General features: G+C 41.8%; 2 protein-coding genes across 3 annotated transcripts in view; both read left to right on the top strand.

Moving 5' to 3' along the window:
* Positions 1 to 287: 287 nt before the first annotated feature.
* lin7b (lin-7 homolog B (C. elegans)) lies at positions 288 to 5663 on the top strand. The gene is made up of 6 exons (XM_017459203.3): positions 288 to 630; positions 1778 to 1896; positions 4074 to 4145; positions 4239 to 4448; positions 4527 to 4690; positions 4829 to 5663. Exons 1-6 carry the CDS (start codon positions 564 to 566, stop codon positions 4848 to 4850), a joined length of 654 nt encoding a protein of 217 aa, XP_017314692.1. The 5' UTR covers positions 288 to 563; the 3' UTR covers positions 4851 to 5663.
* A 3491-nt stretch (positions 5664 to 9154) lies between these two features.
* The window catches only part of zgc:193811 (uncharacterized protein LOC559801 homolog), an 11456-nt gene continuing 5942 nt past the window's right edge, over positions 9155 to 14668 (top strand). The window contains exons 1-5 of one of the 2 annotated variants that reach the window (XM_017459112.3): positions 9155 to 9242; positions 9352 to 9437; positions 10816 to 10989; positions 11456 to 11575; positions 14499 to 14590. In XM_017459112.3, coding sequence (XP_017314601.1) covers positions 9372 to 9437; positions 10816 to 10989; positions 11456 to 11575; positions 14499 to 14590 — 452 coding nt within the window. In that variant the 5' untranslated portion in view covers positions 9155 to 9242; positions 9352 to 9371. The remainder of the gene's footprint in view (positions 9243 to 9351; positions 9438 to 10815; positions 10990 to 11455; positions 11576 to 14498; positions 14591 to 14668) is intronic. The other variant, XM_017459120.3, reaches the window with a different exon arrangement.

The raw sequence follows: 14668 nt of genomic DNA, 5'->3' as shown, positions 1-14668 counted from the left end.
TATGTATATATATATATATATATGTGTGTGTGTGTGTGTGTGTGTGTGTGTGTGTGTGTGTGTATACACACTTATGTTATATCTTCTGCTCATTCTTGATGTGCAAGTTTGTATCTTGTTTTGTCTCGTTTGTTGTACATTGATACATTTTGGAAAATAAGTAAATAAATAATAAATAAAATAAAATAAAATAAAAAAGGTACCACAATCCTGTAGAATGACGCCATAGAGCCGTCCAGCCAATCACGTTACACCTTGCCTCAGCTCTAAACGCTGCGTCATCGGTGACACTGTTTGGTGCGCGCGCACGGGATGCTTCGACCCACTCGATGGTTTTGTTTTTTTCTCCTTCAACCCGTCCGCTCAGCAGCTGAAGGCATACCGCAGAAATGTCGGGTGACAAACGGATTCTAAACTAGACGTGATAACAGATATTAAAGAAAACACGCAGCCGTTTTGGTTTACTCCGTAAAGGGAGAGGGGGGGGGAAGAAAAATAACAACAACAACAACAATCGGCTCCGGTTAACGCCGCAGCGCGAGAGACTAAGATCTGCTCCACTCATGATGTCATCGTATTATCATCCGGGGAAGGAGGCGGACATGGCGGAACCGCTCTGCCTGGAGAGAGGTAACCAACACAAAACCTTTACCGCTATCCAGAAGAATTTAAATAGTTTAAATAAAAGAGGTGTTTATATAAAGTTAGTTTGAGCAGTAGCCACCTGCTACCATTTTAGTGAAGGGGGAAAAAAACCCCCCAAAAAACAAAACCCAATGATGCTATCTAAATACATCTATCACATTTGTTAAAATAGGCTAAATTGCTTTACAAGAAATATTTAATCCTAAGCACTAAAACAGACAAACATATTCCGTTATACTATATACGTTACCATACTATTGTATAGTAATATTACTATTTAATATAACAGAGGTGGGGGGGGGGGACATTGTGGTTTCATGGTTAGCACACTTACCTCAGGGTTGGGGGTTCGAATCCTACCTCCGGCCAATCCCACGCTTGCCTCATACCACCAGGGTTGGGGTTTGGAATCCCATGATTGCCTCACACCGCCAGGAATGGGGGTTTGAATCCCACCTCCATCCTGCGTGCCAATCATGTGGCAGCAACGCCGTACATAAAATCATGCAAGCCGAAAGATTCAGTCAGTGTTCACATTAAACTACAGAATGAGTAAAGAATGATCTTCGTGTCAGAAGGGCTGGTTTGAGAATTTTAGAACCTGTGGGCTCTCGAGATGACCGGAAGGCTACGGTAAATCGAATAACCACTCTTTACAACCGCGGCGAGCAGAAAAGCATCTCAGGACGCACAACATGTCAACACTTGGAGCAGAAGAAGACCGCGTTCTTCGACCTTAACAAGCTTGTTACTAGTCACTAGTAGATCATAACCTCCACCATCATCATGTGATTTAAAAAAAAAAAGCATTACAGTCAGGTATCCCAAGGTAGATATACATCAGGGAAACGTGGTTCTCTGAACATGGCGCTATTGTACAGTTTGCAGCGTACCTGTCCATAGAACTATCTGTTCTGTGTGTTAACGCAAGTAACCTTGATTCGTTACTTATTCTTTTGGTCACTCAATTAAGACTGTTGGTACTTGGTTAATCGGAAGTTGTCTGCATTATTTGTTTATTTTAATTATACCCTGCGCATCTGACTTTACACAATGCATAGTTGCCGATGAGGTCCACTGAGGTTTTGTCTCTCTTTCCTTCGTCCTGTCTCGTCTTCTCTTCTCGGCACAGACGTATGCAGGGTGATCGAGTTGCTGGACCGGCTGCAGAGGAGCGGCGAGCTGCCTCCCTCCAAACTGCAGGCGCTGCAGAGGGTGCTTCAGAGCAAATTCTGTGCTGCCATCAGAGAGGTGGGCTTTTGAAACGTAGCATTTCAGGCATTAACACGCCTCTTTGAGCAAGCGCGTTCGCACTGCGTTCTTGCTATAGACTTACGGCGCGAGTATAGCGCTACCACCAAAAAGCAGAACGTTTGATCCTTCCTACGCGTTTATTTTACAACAGTAGGTCTATTCGGTTATATTTAGCGACTCGAACGTTAATGTCTTACAAGAATAATGAAATGCAGCATCAAGCGACCGATTAGCATGAAAATCACGGTGAAATTGGCCGTGCTGTTTGGGTGGGAGGGATGATATGCGCTCTCTTCCCCGTCAATCACAGAGACACTAACCAATCGTGGACATCAGTGATCTTATGTATGCGGAAGAGGGTAGAGAGCGCTTTCCTCCGAGTGTGTTACGCTGCCCTTTGACGCAGCACGAGATGCGGTTGGCGGGCTTCCCGACTCTTTGAGGAAGCACGTGTTAGGAGAGAGCTGGCTGGTGGGTGGGAATCGAGAGGTGAAGGATCCGCTAGACAAAAGCTTCAACTTTACTTTAGAAAAGCTTTACAAACCCTGCACGGTGGCTGACGCTGGGGTCCTTGGGGGAGAAATGTACAAATGAGAATAGGGCTGCAACAACTAATCGATAATTAAAATAATCGACAACGAATTTCATTATGGATTAGTCGGGTCTGTGACGTCGCTGTGGATAACCTCCCCATCGGTGATGTCACTCCACAACGGTGAAAAAACGCAATAAGGGGGGCGGTTGTGGCTTGGTGGTTAAGGCTCTGGGTTACTGATCGGAAGGTCGGGGGTTCAAGCCCCATAACTGCCAAGCTGCCACTGTTGGGCCCTTGAGCAAGGCCCTTAACCCTGTCAGCTCCAGGGGCGCCAGATCTTGGCTGACCCTGCGCGCTGACCCCAATTTTTATGGCATGCTGGGGTATGCTAAGAACTGAATTTCACTGTGCTGTGACCAATAAAAACTCACTATCAAAATAACTCTGACTAAAATATTCATTTTGATATTTTAAACATGTTTGATTCTATATTTAGCGATATTTAGAAACTAAAGTTACGGGGTGTTTGTGAGAGCGGTAACTGTAACGGGATTCGAACATGTAACATGTAAGAAATGTCGTACATTTACAGGTAAAGGAACATGTTACCGTGTTCAGATGAGTGAATGTGTGTGTTACTGCACAACATTCAACCTCTTACCAGTTAACCCTTAGTTTCTTTTCTCTTTTAGCATTTTTAACATCAAGAGCGATTAAACTTCTGCTTCAAAGCTTGTGGACAATCAGTTGGGTTTTTTTTTTTGTTTTCAAACTGTAATGTTAATATATATTTTAAATCCTTTGCACAATGTATAGCATAGCCCACATAGATACATGTAATACCTTTTTTCATAGACGTCAATTTGCACAATGTTTGAAGGACAACATCGGGCAGAATGTGAAATAACGTGGGGTTTTTTTTTTCCTCTCGAAAAAAATACAGAAAATAAAAATTAATCGAAGAAATAATCGACGGATTAATCGATTAGCAAAAATAATCGTTAGTTGCAGCCCTACATCAGAATATATATATATATATATATATATATATATATATATATATATAGGCTACTCTGTGTCAGAAACTGAAGCATATTGTCATAGCAGATGATTTTAGTAGGTGCTTCAGTCATGCGTAAATAAAAACCCGTTTCTCTTCCAACGCGCTGTGTCATTTTTCCTCCGCGCAGTGCTGGACGTCTCGTCGGATCGTGATGGATAGTAAGCAGCGTGTGGGTGGGAGAGTTTTATTTTGAACGCAGGGATGAAGTCACTGCTCTGTAGATGTGTAGCCGCCGCACGGCTCTCTTACTAGCTCCCACGCGTGCACTCGGTGACTGTCGTTTCTCCACACCTGCTCTGCGTTTTTCTCCCGCTTCTGAGAAACAGACGCACCGCCGTGACTCGCTCTCCTCCAGTGTCTCGCTTTTACCTCAGTGACTCTGCCTCAGTCCGTTCACACCAACAACAGAGTTCTGGTTTCGCACTGATTTAATACGACGTCATTATGCATCAGAGTTGCAGTGTTAATACACACAGACCCACAGACTCTTTCACATGGCACACTTTTCGAGTTAATATGCACTCCTCTGCGCTTTCTCTCTCTCGCTCTCTCTCTCTCTCTCTCTCTCTCTGATAGGTGTATGAACAGCTCTATGACACGCTGGATATCGTGGGCGGACCCGAGGTGCGAGCTCAGGCAACCGCTAAAGTAAGCCCGACCATTATTCATTTCTTATTCTCCAGAATTGAGCATTTTGTCCTCTGCCTCCGTCTCACTTTGTCCCTCCCGTCTCGCTTCTAGGCGACGGTAGCTGCGTTTGCGGCGAGCGAGGGCCACGCCCACCCACGTGTCGTGGAGCTTCCCAAGACGGACGAAGGGCTGGGCTTCAACATCATGGGGGGAAAGGAGCAGAACTCTCCTATCTACATCTCCAGGGTGATTCCAGGGGGCGTGGCCGACCGACAGGGCGGATTGAAGAGGGGCGACCAGCTGCTTTCCGTCAACGGAGTGGTAAGATGGGCGGATCGACGTAAAAACGAGAACGCGTCGAGAATACTTCTTTCTCACAGTGTTCTCCGGTGTGTCTAGAGCGTAGAGGGTGAGCACCACGAGAAGGCTGTGGAGCTGCTGAAGGCGGCGCAGGGTTCAGTGAAGCTGGTGGTGCGCTACACCCCGAAGGTCCTCGAGGAGATGGAGGCCCGGTTCGAGAAGCTGCGCAGCGCCCGGCGACGCCAGCAGCACACCAGCCACTCGTGAGCGTGTTTCTCTGTTCACTGAATACCACAGATCGCACGCGCGCGAAAGAAACGTTCACGTTCTCACACCATATAATCGTATAAATCGCGTTGGTGATTTTTCCCCACCCCAATGTTTTCTTTCCTCATTCACAGATCTTTAGAGTCTCGGGGTTAACCAATCCCAACCTCCGGTTAACCTGTTGACCACGCCCATTCCTCGATCGTCCAATGGGAAGACGGAAGACTAGCACTGCTGAGGAGATGAGCGAAGAAGACTCGCTTTAGATACATGTATGTTAGTGGAACATTCCTGAAACAGTAGACCTCAAATATACTCTTTATGCCATCCATCTGTAGAGACTGAACAGAGTGTCCAGTTTAATGTTTTTATTTGTGTGTGTGTGTGTGTGTGTGTGTGTGTGTGTGTGTGTGCGTGTGTGTGTGTGTAAAAACTGTTCAGTAATGTAATTAAAGAGAAACAGAGACCAACTATAGCAAAAAAGAGCATATTTACAGATCAGAAGCTTGCAGTCATGCTCCTCCAAGGGCTGTGTCTGTGTGTGTGTGTGTGTGTGTGTGTGTGTGTGTGTGTGTGTGTGTGTGTGTGCGCGTGTGCAGAGTGGTCCATCTCTGTACAGGACATTATGCTGCATTACAAGCGTAGATGACCATTATGGGGTAAAAGCTCTTCCTGACCTCACACTGCTCCAACCTTTACAGCTTTTCCTCGACACCACACGCCCAAAGAGTTTGTCTTAATTCTCTGATGAAGGAGCTCTGTGTCTGGATTTGAGTGTGCGTGTGTGTGGAAACATTTAGTGTTTGAGTTACAAGTGGATCTCTGTTGACATTTTTGTCAGACCTCGTGCATTACACCGCTGTTCTGTGTGGATTTGAGCTGCTAGTCATGCCCGTTTACATTTTCGTGACCTCTTATTTAATTAATTTATTCATTCATTCCTACAATAAAATCATCAATGTTATCGAACAGCCTCGTTTATTGACTCTTTTGTCTGATATTTCGATAGTCATACAATGTTTACACATAATGTTTCCTCACTGTTTATACATGCATTTGAGGAACGTGATTTCTTGCTCGTTTTTTTAGGCGCTGAAGCATTGACTTTCTGAAACGAACCGCTGGGATTAGTTCACTATTAGTATGGATTTAGTATTTAGTATGTTGTGTACTGTTGATCCAGCTGTCTCTTTAGATTTTAAAATGTCAAATCTATTTTCCTCTCAGTTATGAGGAACATGAACAATATTATTGGAAAAGCCCCAATGTGAATGATGAATGATTAACTAAGTGAAAGACACAGGTTCATTCACAAAAACTTACAGTATGTGCATGTTTCAGATACGTCTCTTAAACCTTAAATAAGAAAACGGTCCCAGTCAAACATACACCCTGTGATCTATGCAGTTACCCACAATGCAACACATTTGTAAGTAAATGACCACAGCTGGATACCATAACTAAATACCTAATGTTGTGTCCTGTCACAGAAATTTCTTACCTGAGATTCAAACCATTTGGCTCTGTATGACTATATACACAATATGGGCAAAAATATGTGGACACCTGACTCACACCCGCATGTGGTTCTTTCCTAAACTGTTGCCACAAAGTTAGAAGCACACAATCATATAGGATGTCTTTGTACGCTGTAGCGTTACAATTTCACTTCACTGGAACTAAGAAGCCCCGAACCCTGTTCCAGCATGACCATGCTCCTGTACACAAAACCAGCTCAATGAAGACATGGTTTGAGAAGGTTGGAGTGGAAGAACTCACGAGTCCCGCACAGAACCCTGACCTCAACTCTACTTAATACCTTTGGGATGAAATGGAACTGGAGCCTCCTCGCCATCTCGTCATCAGCGCCTGACCTCAGCCTCTCTAATGCTCTTGTGTCTGAATGAACACAAAATCCCCACAGCCACGCCCCAAAATCTAGTGGAAAGCCTTCCCAGAAGTGGGGGGGTTATTATAACAGCAAAGGGAAACTAAATCTAGAATGGGATGTTCAACAAGCACGTGGGTGTGATGCTCAGGTGTCTACAAACCTTTGAGCATATAGTGTATGTTGTGAAAGTTATTACTACTATTACTCGTAGCTACTGCTGAGTACTGGTCCACAAGCATTTGTTTACAATGAACATGAGGTAAAATGGCAAGCCCAGGAGATCACACCGACGTGCAGGTGAAAGCCAGGCTTTCACGGGCTGGTTCTCCATAAAATTTGAAACAAAATCTATGAACATTGGAAATGATCGACTGACACAATGAGGTCTGTAGCAGCACAGCTCTCATTTTAGCTGGAAATAGAGCTTCAAAGTCCTGGACTGGTGTTGATTGAAAGCTAACGAAGAGCTCGAGCTCTCTTTTATGGTTATAACATGCCGTGTGTCAGTCGGCGCGGTCCAGAGCTGTCACGCTCGTGGTCAGTTCACAAGAGGAGATGATTCCAGTTTTGGTAATGGCTCAAGCTCTCTATGAAAGAACTCGACCGCCTGACCACCTCGCTCCATCTATATTTTAACCCATTCATAACAACTTATGGAATCTTAACTTGTTTTATCCACCTGGAGGACTGGAACATACACACCACAAATATTGTGGTAGGTACATATTTACTACACATCATATTTACTACACAGTGTAAAGGGTTAGTAAATCTTTATTGCAGAAATGTAGACTTAGTGGAGGACTTGCATTACCCAATTTTCAGTTCTATTACTGGGCCGCGCACCTTCATAAACTTTGCTACTGGGTTAAATCTCCTGGATCTTCTGGTCTAAATTGGAACTATCTTCTTGTAGGGAATCCTCTTTACCTGCTTTGCTTTACTCCTCTTTACCTACAAAACTCTCCCTAGATACTGATAATCTAGTTGTCCTCAACACACTTATGACTTGGTATCAATTTAGACGGCGCTTTAAATTTGTAGGTGCATCCTCTTTGGGTCATTTAGTCAACAACCATCTATTTCCTCCATCGTGTTTGGACTCCACATTTTCAGTATGGTATGACAAGGGTATTAAACAAGTTAAAATCTGTATGCCAATGGTGTGTTTGATAGCTTTGTCAATCTGGCATCCACTTATGACCTCCCTGTGACGCATTTTTTTCGGTATTTTGAAATTCAGAATTTTGTTTCTAGATGTTTTCCTGATTTCCCCTCTGCGCCTCCTGAACAGGCTTGGGAAAGCTTGTTTTCAAACAATCCACATCAGAGAGGAATGATTTCTAGGATTTATGATTTTATTCTGGCGCTGGGTAGTGAGTCGAGTAACAAAATTAGGAACGCGTGGGAAACGGAGTTAGGAGTACAGATAAGTGAGGAGTGTTGGGAACATGCTATAGTACAGTCTACCACTTCTTGTGCTCGTCTTGGACTTATACAGTTCAAAGTTTTAAACAGAGCCCATCTGTCCAAGTCGAGACTTTCTGTGATGTATCCAGACGTAGAGGACAAGTGTGATAAATGCCATGGCTCTCCCTGCCATCTTGGCCACATGTTTTTCTTCTGCCCTGATCTCCATGGTTTTTGGTCTGTTTTTTTTTTTTTTTTTACCATCATGTCCACTATTCTCAGGGTAGATTTAAAACCTTGCCCATTGATTGCTGTATTTGGGATTCCTGATGACTCTGTTCCATTGAGCTCGATACATAAGGATGTTATTGCTTTCACATCCCTTATAGTAAGACATTCCCTACTGTTGCATTGGAAGCCTGCTAAATACCCATCTATCTCCCAGTGGCTAACAGTGGTACTTTTAATTTTGTTTTCCTTTGTTAGTATAAAAAGAAAAAAAAAAAAAAACCCTGAATGTTTACTGCTGTGTGTTGCTCAATTTGTTTTGTTTTTTCCTTCTCAATGGAATATTTGGGAAAGGGAGGGGAGGAGAGAAGAAAAAAGGTGATGTTCAGCAGACATGTTTGGTAGACGTGTTCAACAGAAATGTTCAGCAGAAATGTTCAGCAGAAATGTTTAGTTCAGCAGAAATGTTCAACAGAAATGTTCAGCAGAAATGTTCAATAAAAATGAAACTGGGATACTACAGTGTGGCGTGATGATGGGGAATCAAAATGGCGGACAGCAAAGTACACATGTTTTTGTGACGTCACGTGAAAACAAAGGGTATATACGCAGTTAACGTTTGGTTCATGATATTTAGACCTAATTGTGTGTAAAAAAACAAAAAACAAAAACAAAAAACGGTTCACAATACGTTATAAACATTGTAGACACTAGTTTGCTCAGTTAATAGGGTACATACCGATGACAAAATGGAAAAAATATATAAATAAATAAAAATATAAAGCTAATAAAGACATTCATATTTACATAATGCACATTAGCCAAGATTTCACCAAGTAGACTTGCTAGTTCAAACCGCTGAGTACTTCCCATATAGGTGCACTACATCCAATATACAAACACTACCTTTTACACCCTATCTAGTGCACTTCATGTACACAGTGGGGTGTTCGGTTGCCATGGTGACAGCGGGCAATAAACTCTTCAGAAACGCCGCTGAGGAACGAAGCGAGGAGTTTGTAAGTTTATGAGAGTTTAACGTGCACTTTTCTCATTATAAATGTGTATTTTTTTTCTTTATAGTCGTAAAAAGGGTTGTTTGTTGTCTAACGTTTGCTATTTATGTAGTTTAGACCGCGTGGAGTGTAATGGACAGGCGCAGTGTTGCTCATGTTTATAATCCTCTTCAGCCTTTACACATAAACAGCTGTAAGGTCTGTCTGCTTTTACACACACACACACACACACACACACACACACACCCACACCCCAAAGTGACACCTTCTGCATTCACAATGCAAGGAATAAAACATACTGTGTTGTGATGTTATAGGAAAACAATCAACGACAGTGTGATGAAGTGACTGTTATTCCACTTTATTACACATAACTTTATTTATGGACTTTAATGTTGTGAATTCTTTATATGTGCGCATTTCTTGATTTAACGCTGATGTCTGGTGAAAATTTACTTTGAATAGCCTCATTGGAAATATATTTACTGAAAAAAAAAATGTTGGCGCGTTCAATACTTATCCCCCCCCCCCCCCCCCCCCCACTGTATGTCATAGAAGTTTGCCAATGATTACAATGAAATTCATTGACCGTGCTTTTTATCCGTTATCCTAAAATGACATTTAATGCCGAGGAACATCAAGGAATCGATTGACTTCGTGTTACAGCTGTACATTAGAGCAGCTACTCTATAAACTGCCTTGAATCTTGAACGTATTAAGAATAAAAACCCTGCAGCTTGTTAGTGAACAGCCAGAAAACGCAAACCCGTCTGACCTGAAGACATTTCCGTGTCTGAAAACGCACTGTGAAATGTTAAAAGTGTCTCCTTACAGAAAACGTATCAACACTTAAAATGTTCTTATTCATTAAGCATTAGGAATAGATTATGTGGTGCATCCGTCATGAAAGTCCCTGTGGACGAGCTGCTACTTTAAAAAGGATGACATATTAGAAAGAGTGCGTTAATATAATTTACTGTGATTCGACTTACTGTCTGAGAAAATTAATCTATGCCTTCTGACCAATCAGAATCCATCCATCCTTTTATCCTACTCGTAGGGGAGCCTATCCCAGTGAACCTGGGGTACACCCTGGATAGGGTGACAGCTCATCACAGGGCATAATCATATACGTTCATACTGGCATTCTGTGTCAATCAGCATACAGTGCATGTCTTTGGACTGGGGGAGGAAATCCCTGAAGTGCAGGGAGATCATGCAAACTCTGCACACACAGGACAGAGGCAGAATTCAAACCCCCAACCCTGCAGGCAAAGCATGCAAGGCAAATGTGCTAACCACTAAGCCACCGTGCCCACCGCCAATCAGAATGAAGAATTTAACAGCGCTGTGGTATAAATGACTTTAACGTGCAGAGGATATCACGTTAAAGTGCAGGACGTTTGTCTGAAACATCCTCTTTCTCTGGAAACACAGTGTACCACACTGCAGTCTTTACTACATCCACATTTACACTTTACAAACAGACTTAATCTTCCTGTCAGTATAATATGAGAAAAGTCAAGAGACTTTGTCCTGATCTTAACTTTCCATCTGTTTCATCTCGTTTCTCCAGAATGCACCACTTCCCCCTCTTCTCCAGAGACGGGTGCCTGGACCCCTACATTACAACGTCACCTCCCACACGGAGCACGATCACAAACCCGTGGATGGTGTATTGAGTAATGTCATCTATTCGAAAGCGTCTCCTCACTGGCACACACATTTCCTGAATGACCTGGCTCAAAAGGTAATAATAATAATAATAATAATAATAATAATAATAATAATAATAATATATTCGAGGTTAGACCCTAATTAGTGACAGTGAAGTACAGTGGTGCTTGAACATTTGTGAAGACTTTTGGAATTTTCTGTATATCTGCATAAATATGCCCTAAAACATCATCAGATCATCAGTCCTAAAAGTAAACAAATGAGACAAAAATATAATACTTTCGCATTTGTAATTTTTAATTTTTTTTTTATTTATTTTTCTGAAAAATTTTCCAATATTACATATCTGTGAGTACAATATTTAACTGTTTAATTATTAATAAATATTTAAAAATAAAAAAGTTAAGGCAATTAGATGTCGGTTTTTACATTATCCAATGTCCAACACCACACATTGTGGTGTGTATGTATGTGTGTGTGTGTGTGTGTGTGTGTGTGTGTGTGTGTGTGTGTGTGTGTGTGTGCATGTTTTGCTACAGCTGCGGGACAGCCGATCAGTCAGGCTTGTCTCTGGGCCGCCTGTCAGTGAGATGCAGGAGCAGTACAGTGGACGATCAGCACGGTACGAGCCTCTGGAGCCTCAGGACAGGACGTTGCAGGTAAGGAGGTCCTTGATTTGAAATGTCCATCGCCATTTCCGCTCCGGGGGAATCCGGGACGTAATCTTATTAGCGGAAGCGTTTCAGCTTGTATCCAAAAGGCATCAAAAATACAATAAAGTACTTAATATTTAAAGTTCTAATATTTCATTTAATACATCCGAATTGGGGTTTTATATAGGAAAGTACTCCGTCTATATATCCACCCTGAATATAACACCTAAAAGTTGGCCATTCCAGCAGATTTGTGGTTTATGCTTTTTCTTTACCAAAGACCATTTGAATTGTCAAATCTGATTGGTCAGGAGGTGCGGATTAACTGTTTTAATTACAGCAGCTCTGACATTAGTGCAGCTGTAAAGCACAGGTTTATATTAAAGGAGACCTATTATGCCCCTTTTTACAAGCCGTAATATAAGTCTCGGGTGTCTCCAGAAAGTGTCTGTGAAGTCTCAGCTCAAAATACCCCACTGATCATTTATTATACCATGCTGTAAACGCCCCTTTTTGGATGGAAGCAGAAGCACGATGTTTTCGTTTGTGTCTCTTTAAATGCAAATGAGCTGCTGCTCCCCGCCCCCTTTCCAGCAGAGGGCTGTGCCTTTACAGCTCGAGCTTCGGATGCTACTGGAAACGACAAATCAGGAGAACCAACATGACTGACACCGTAAATACAGGTGTTCAGCCATATATGCATGATTTATACAGACAGTGAGCGTTTTCGGGGTAAAAATAAAAACGACGACATAGCTCTGGTCTCTGTGAATACAATCATGTGGTACTTAGCCGCATTAGCCGTGGAATTTGCTGACAAGCACGCTCGGAAAAGGCAACTTGCAAACCTTCACAAAATATAAAGTGCGATAATTAGGTCTTGTGGATATGAAACTGGGTCACAAACAGTTGGTACTGATCCATGCTGGAGAATCAACTTTTCAGCAAATCGTGCTTTATATTGACCCTCGTTCACAAAGCAGTCTGGTGTGAAATGATTCGAACAAACATATATGAATTTAGCTATTTTTTTGGGCACATTTCCCTCACAAATAAAACGACTCCACTGCGTCTTCAATAGCTCTGATGCTGGGCGCTGGGGCAGTGGTGGCTCAGTGGTTAAAGGCTCTGGGTTACAGGTCAGGAGTTCAAACCCCAGCACTGCCCAGCTACCACCGCTGAGCCCTTGGGCAAGGCTTTTAACCCTCAATTGCTTAGTAGTATAAATGAGACAAATGTAAGTCGCTCTGGATAAGGGGGTCTGCCAAATGCTGTAAAATCAATCATAAATAAATACATGAAGACTCTTATGTTCATTCTTACAGACGACAACAGAACACTTACGAAGCTGAGACATTCTTATAGCTGCTCCAGCGTGTAGAATATGGCGGACTGTGTGCACCTCACTCAAGGGGAGGATCTATGCTAATAGGGCAGAGCCCATCTGCAGTAGTGGGCGTGGCCTGTTCCAACGTGACGTCACATTGGAGAGAAAGCGACTCATTCTGAGACACTGTTTACGGGGATTTACGGGGAATATAAAAGAAGGAATGGGTGGATTTTTACCATTGTAGGGTGGTTGTGTGCACACACTGCCGACACACATTTATGTTCAAACACCACGTAAAAGTATACTTTGCATAATGAGTCCCCTTTAATGCACTTGTTCTAATACGTCATCGTTTCTATAGCAACAATATATACAGGAACTCAACGGACACTCCATATAATCTAATTGTAATGATAAACGGACTACGAAAGCTTGTTGTTATTTACCAAAAGCATCACCCCAACCTATTACATTTACATTTACATTTATTCATTTAGCAGAGATGCTTTTATCCAAAGCGACTTACAAATGAGAAAATACAAGCAAAATTTATTATTATTATTATTATTATTATTATTATTGATTATTTTCCTATAACAGTGCAACCCAAGTGTTTTATTCCAGCTATTGTTTCTATATCTATATAAATTTTTTTGAAAAACCCCAAAATCCCAAAAAGTTAAGACCACTGACAACAGATAGAGTTTAATGCTCATTCATCCAAAATAATAATAATAATAATAATAATAATAATAATAATAATATATATGTATATGAAATATATGTATAACAATATATAACAATTATAATATATATGTATATGAAATATGTTATGTATAATGAAAATAATATTCACATTGTTCTTTTTTTTTTTCATATATATGTCATATATAATAAACATTTGTCTGCATTTTTGTTCTGATTTTTACATATATATTTTTTTCTAAGGGTCTTTTATTTTGGCATTTATGTCTAGTTGAAAAAGATGTTAAATGCCTCAGTAAAATGGACAAGGACACTGATCCTGCTGTCCAAGTCAAGCCTGTTCCTAATGTAAAAACTTCCCCCTGTGCTGCCAGTGGCCGCTCCTGATGTAGACGATGCACGCTTCTGTGTCTAGAGAGGAAGTTATTAAAAGCTTTACGTATTACATATATACTTACATACTTAAACACAATCATTACTCTGAGACATTCTACTTAAAAAAGGTTTTTAAATAACCTGAAAAAGATCGGGTTGTTCTGTGTACATGGAAAAGCAATATTTGATTAGCCGTGCTAAAATATAAGCTAAAACATTATGTACACTTTACATTTAGTGAGTAAACATGGACTCGGCACATGGATTTTCTTTTAATTAAACTGGCAGGCAGGAAGGGAAGAGATTATGAAGAGAGAGGGGAAGGAGATCAAAGGCAACATGAGCATGTCAGGGAGAAGGGAAGTAAAGGCATTAATGCTAAATAATGATGATTCATGCAAAGTCTGCTTATGCAAAGCTTTTCTTGGCCTAAGGATTACAGAGCTCCCAGCATACACGCACGTTTTTACTAATGGTGCTGACGGAGAGACTAATGCCACTCATGTTTATTTTAATCAGGCACTGCATGGACAGCTCCATCAGTCTTCAGTTCTGCTGCCCAGAGAGCCGGCGCTCAGCACTGCTCACACCGAGTACAGACACTTCAGCAGGTAACCAGCAAGGGGCAGTGCAGCAGCTTCATGAGTGCAGTATTTACACTCACTGAGCACTTTATTAGGAACACTATA

The sequence above is a fragment of the Ictalurus punctatus genome, chromosome 2, assembly GCF_001660625.3.
Source record: "Ictalurus punctatus breed USDA103 chromosome 2, Coco_2.0, whole genome shotgun sequence".
Classification (NCBI taxonomy): Eukaryota; Metazoa; Chordata; class Actinopteri; order Siluriformes; family Ictaluridae; genus Ictalurus; species Ictalurus punctatus.
The sequence above is the reverse complement of the archived record's forward strand: the minus strand, read 5'-3'. Positions and strand labels throughout refer to the sequence as shown.

Bases quoted from the DNA above. Each gene is read 5' to 3' on its own strand.
- lin7b (XM_017459203.3), top strand. From the start codon at position 564: ATGATGTCATCGTATTATCATCCGGGGAAGGAGGCGGACATGGCGGAA. The intron at 1,897-4,073 runs GTGGGCTTTTGA...TCTCTCTGATAG, and splicing joins TCTGTGCTGCCATCAGAGAG to GTGTATGAACAGCTCTATGA. The intron at 4,691-4,828 runs GTGAGCGTGTTT...CCTCATTCACAG, and splicing joins CAGCAGCACACCAGCCACTC to ATCTTTAGAGTCTCGGGGTT.